Source organism: Myotis davidii, unplaced genomic scaffold, assembly GCF_000327345.1.
Source record: "Myotis davidii unplaced genomic scaffold, ASM32734v1 scaffold271, whole genome shotgun sequence".
Classification (NCBI taxonomy): Eukaryota; Metazoa; Chordata; class Mammalia; order Chiroptera; family Vespertilionidae; genus Myotis; species Myotis davidii.
Window position 1 is genome coordinate 158708 of NW_006284839.1, and position 5705 is coordinate 164412.

The 5705-nt window shown below is 35.5% G+C and overlaps 1 protein-coding gene across 1 annotated transcript in view; it reads left to right on the forward strand.

Moving 5' to 3' along the window:
* The window catches only part of NOC3L (NOC3 like DNA replication regulator), a 22308-nt gene that overhangs the window by 2593 nt on the left and 14010 nt on the right, over positions 1-5705 (forward strand). Inside the window, exons 3-7 of the mRNA XM_015557844.1 lie at positions 498-633; positions 1373-1530; positions 2101-2154; positions 3367-3497; positions 5416-5577. Coding sequence (XP_015413330.1) covers positions 498-633; positions 1373-1530; positions 2101-2154; positions 3367-3497; positions 5416-5577 — 641 coding nt within the window. The remainder of the gene's footprint in view (positions 1-497; positions 634-1372; positions 1531-2100; positions 2155-3366; positions 3498-5415; positions 5578-5705) is intronic.

Sequence of the window (5705 nt, forward strand, 5' to 3'; positions counted from 1 at the left end):
AGCATGATGTGTTAATAATTGTATTTGGCCAAAAGAGGTGCAGTGGAAGTAACTGAATGAGACTGGACGAACAAAAGGTTGTGGTCAGAGAGGAGGGTGAGGACTTGGATTAGGGACATGGCCTTTGGAGGGGGCAGCTGAAGTGGAATGGAAGTGGAAGTCATTGGCGATCAGATGACGCTAAGGGGCTAAGTCACTGGTTCTCAAATGTGCTAGAAGACATTGTAGAAAGTGTGGAGACATTTGTTTTTTATTCTTAGAGTTACCTGGGAATGATCCTGGCATTTAGGTTTCAGGGGTCAAAGATGTTAGCATTTTGCCTAGCCCACGATACCCTTGTAGATAACAAAGAATTGTCCTGCCCAACACGTGCCTAATGCTCCCATTTAGAAATACTGGGTTAAGGTATTAGAAAAGCATACATTTTTCCTGCTGTAGACACAAAAATGGAGAATTACTACATCTCTAATACATATTTCTGATTTTGTGTGTAACAGGTAAAAGGATTGAGAGGGAAGAGGAGGAGGAAGAAGAGGAAGCCCTACCTTTAGATATGATGGATGAAGATGACTTACAGTTAATGAAGGATTTAGGACAAAGAGCATCTTTTCTAACGAGAGATCTTTCTTCTAGGTAATACTTCATTTAGATAATAATCATTCACATCCTTTCAGCGGTAAAAACTTGGTTCTGAATTTTACTTAGGTGGTTAGTGCAGAACTTCAGCTCTGAACACAATGTTTACAAAGAGTAAACCCTATTTATTATTCAGATTATTTCCTAAATAAAGGACGTTCATGAATAAAGCAAGCTGATTTTATTTAGTGAACATCTTTATTTCGTCTGAGTCTGAATAGTGAATGGGGAAGAATGCTATTCTTTGTTTGAGGAATTGGCAGAACATCCCCGAGTTCTTTATGGCCGTGATCTCAATCCTCCTTACTCTGTGAGGTGGGTATTATTCCCATTTACAGAGAGGAAACTGATGCTTCCCCGCAACGCGTAGATCTGAAATTTAAACTTAGATCTTTGTAACTCCTAAGTCCATGCTATGCTTTGAAAGTTTTGGGGAACGCAGTATAGCATGATGTCCCTGTTAGCTCTGTGGCATATTCTTCAAAAAGAATCTGCTGTAGCTTTCATCTTAATTTTGCGTCTAAAAGGAAAACTAGATATAGCCATAGTTTGAGTCTTTGTGATAGACTATAAAATTAATTTATTCATTTACTATTTAAGTGCTTGGTTTAGGTGCTAATATTTATATACCTAGTGAAGGTTTGGCTAGTGGTTAATTTTTCTGTGTTTTAAAAATGGTAGGTCTCTAAGTTCCTTTTTAAAATATTAAAACTGAAAATTAAATTTTTTTCTACAGTGAACCTGTTCACGCCAAGAAACGAAAGCATGAGAACATTATAGATAAATATGAAAAAATACCACGATCTCTGCAAACTGCACCAGAGAAGGAATTGATTCACTTGCTTCCTATCAAAGATAAAAGTGGTATAATCCCACAGACCAGGGAAAAGCCAGGTAAGTCAGTTACAATTTTAGCTCCTTAAAAATATCACATTTCTTTCCATAAAAATTTAATTTTGACTTTTACCTATATATACAAAATAGAAGTAGCTACAGTTAGTCATATAGCAAGCTGATGATTTTGGCCAGAAATACAGTTGATTATCTTAGGTGTCTATTGTACTGTGAGTATAACAGAAGCTATAAGGTTAAGGTGATTTTAGAGTATTTTAGCAAATTCTCTTGTTTCTAAAATTAGAGCATATTAGTCCTCCTTTATTAGCTTTTTTTTCGTATAAGAGTCTTTTTTCTTGTGAAATACAACACACAGAAAAATCCAGAAATCAAAGATGTGAAGTTACGTGGTTTATCACAAAAAACACACCCATAAAGCTACCATCTGGGCAAGAAACGAATACTGCCAGCACTCAGAAACTTCCCTTGTGCTCCCCTCAATCACTAATTGCTCCCTCCTCACAAAAATAACTACTTTCCTGAGTTTTATTTTAATCACTTCTATGCTTTTCTTGATAGTTTCACCACTTAAGTATATTACCACATTTTTAATATACATATTTTCCATAGTTCTTGACACTAACCAAGATGAAGAGGATCAAGAAGAGATGGAACTTGAGGAAGGTAATGGGATACATCTTTATAGTTGCTAAATTGTTAATTGAGAATTACATTTTTTGTATAATATAAGTGATGTAATATTAGGTAAAATCTGGAATGTGCATTTTGGAATACTGATTATTTCAAGGTCATTGTAAACATTTTTCACATTTCGAAAGTTTTATCTGGTGGAATTTGTTGCTTTTTATGCAAAAATTTATGCAATTAATATTTGTAATGTGTAGGCATGCATGAAGAGTAGGTTAATTGAACTGTTTTGAATTCTTTTTAATTGTAGGTGAAGGACCTGCCTACAAATAACTATTTTTTAAAAAAAATATATTTTATTGATTTTTTACAGAGAGGAAGGGAGAGAGATAGAGAGTTAGAAACATCGATGAGAGAGAAACATCAATCAGCTGCCTCCTGCACATCTCCTACTGGGGATGTGCACGCAACCCAGGTACATGCCCTTGACCGGAATCGAACCTGGGACCCTTCGGTCCGCAAGCCGACGCTCTATCCACTGAGCCAAACCGGTTTCGGCTACAAATAACTATTAACTATTTAGCTTTAAATTACAAAAATGATTCTGTGGTATGAAATTATTTTGGTTTGATTAAATGTGGGTTTCTAAAAGCTAGCGTAGTTCTATCTAAAGTTAAATGGAAAGAACATATTTTATTGTTTGAAATTATATTGCTTTGAAATTTGTGACAGAACAAGCTGGTTAAATTTTACTTCTGCTTCGCAAACCTCACTGATAGTGAAATGACATTGTAGGTCAGCTATTTTACGGTTTTTAGTCATTCTTCATAGTCTTGTTGCCGATTATACTTATGTGTTTATTAAATCCTAGTTCCCTATGAATTTCTTAATGTGAACATATTTTGTGTAGTTCAAAGGACTGAATAGAGTTGAAAACAAAGAATATTCTGTACTTTTTAAAACAACTGAATCAGATTGTCCTTCCCCTTAATTAATATGAATTCTTGTGGGTTTATTAGCATGGTCATTAATAATATGAGCTCTTGAGTCAGACTGCCTGGATTTGAATCCCATTTCTGCTAGGTTTATGAGGATAGGCCAGTTACTTTTCTTTTGCCTCAGTTTCCTGATCTATAAAATGGGGCTATTGATAGTACATGCCTTATGATTGTTGAGAGAATATGAAATGAGGTTCCTGGACATTTGTAAATAAAGGAATGTTTAAGAAGGAAAACTAATCTGTTACAGAGATTATTGAAGATCCTATTCGCGAGCTGACCATAGAAGAGCATTTAATTGAGAGAAAGAAGAAGCTACAGGAGAAGAAACTGCATATTGCAGCCTTGGCATCTGCCATATTATCAGACCCAGAAAGTAATGTAAGCACTTTTAATTTCTTTAGGTTCTTCACATCAGATATGGTCTAAATGTCTAGTATTTTAAGATTCTCTTATTACCTAAAGTACACACTAAAAGGAAAAGCATTAGCAAAACATAGTAACTGAGTTAGAATGAGAGAGAAGACAGAACCTTAGCCTAATTCTACATTTGAGCTTCATTTCTTCTGTAATCTCACTAAAGTTTCATAAATGCTCTGAGTCTCTAAATGAAGATACAGTGGAGCCTTGACTTACGAGTTTAATTCATTCATGACGGAGCTCGTAACTCAAATTACTCCTATGTCAAATCAATTTTCACCATTACAATGACACGTGGTGCTGGGCTGATGTGGCATTCACTGTGATGTTCGCTGCGCCAGCTAGCGGTGGGGTATCTGAAGCTGGCTCGTAACCCGAATTTTAGCTCGCAACTCAAAGCAAAAACATCGGCTGAGAGACGGCTCGTATCTCAAAAAACTCGTTAGTCGAGACACTCGTAAGTCAAGGCCCCACTGTATTGGATTTAATGTTGTAACTCAGAGTGGTAAGTCTATACAAAGTAATTATACTAGGGAGGAGGAACCTACTTGCAAATTTGTTTGACTGTAGAGTTTATAGTAAGAAACACGCACACAAAAGACAGAGTAGTTTAGGAATACTTATAAGTATAAAATGTTTAAGTGAAATGGATCAGAAAGTTATAATGAATTATCATTGGCCATGAGTACAGTAGTGAAGGTGATGATAGTTATAACTTGTTAACTCAAGAAATCCAAGGTGTAGTCTTGGCTCTTGTAAGTATGGTGTGTTAGAATTTGGGTAAGTTTTTTTGCCAAGATTCATTTTCTTCATCTCAAAAAGGGGGATGGTACCTATATTAAAACATTGTTGTGATGATTGAATGATATGATAGACATGAAGTTACATAAAGTGATACTATTATTTTTGTTATATTGGTGTCTCCAGCATCCTCCTATGACAAATACTTGTTTATTGGACAATAAAGTAGGTTATTTACATTTATAGAAAAAAATTCCTGTGGGGATGCTTTGGAGTAGTAATGGTCCTTTTCTAACAAAGCCTAGAGAACAGAACCAGGGAGCGGGATTTGGGATATTTCTGATCTGTATCATCTCATTTAATTATTGTCAAACCATGGAGACAAGAGCTATTGATCTCATCTTACAGCTGAAAAATAGAGCCTTTAAAACCAAGTGATTTCTTTCAGATTTTAACAGCCACTGGATTGGCACCCAGGTCTTCTAACTCTGGAGCCTCATGCTCTTTTCATAAAAGTTAGCGCAAGCAAATGGAGGTGACATACTTGTCCTGCTCCCTGCTATGGCGAGCATTGTTAATCAGCCAGTGTTGCTTCTCAAGATATCACTCCAGCAGGCAATAGTATTTCATCAAAGCAATGCGCACATTAGTTGAAATCAATTTTTTACTTCTGCGTTGCATCATACAGATATCGTTACATGAGTAACTCTGAAGCTTAATTACCTGTGGATGCATTGTACTAATTCCTGATTAACTTGTATATGTGTGATTATACAACATATGATTGGTGTATATATAACAATATTTCAAAAAGTATTTTTAGTGAAATAGGACACACTTGCATTAAGAAAATCCAATTAAGAAGATTTTCTTGAAACAGGTAAATTAACAAATTTAAACTGTTTTTTAAGTCTGTATTTTTTCTAACTACTTGTTTAACAAAAACATGGTTACTTTGTAACTTCAGTGACTTATCTGTCAGTAGTGGCAGTGTTGAGTTGTGTATGGCTTGACTAGACTCTTGGAGTAATTGTGTGAATTCTAGTTACTGGGCCAGATGTGGAACTATTGCTTTTGCTTTTGCTCACAATTGTTCTGTTATTATTTCTCTAGCCTGATGAGTAATTTCTTTTAACAGGTTAAAAAACTGAAAGAATTACGTTCCATGCTGATGGAACAGGATCCTGATGTGGCTGTTACTGTTCGAAAGCTTGTGGTCATTTCTCTGATGGAGTTATTTAAAGACATTACTCCTTCATATAAAATTCGGCCCCTAACAGAAGCAGAAAAATCTACCAAGGTATGCTAACTATAATTACTGTACTATCTACACTAATTGGTGTACGATGCTACCCTTTTCATTGGCTAATCAGAGCTATATGCACATTAACTGCCAACTCAGATGGCAGTTAACTGACAACAAAGATC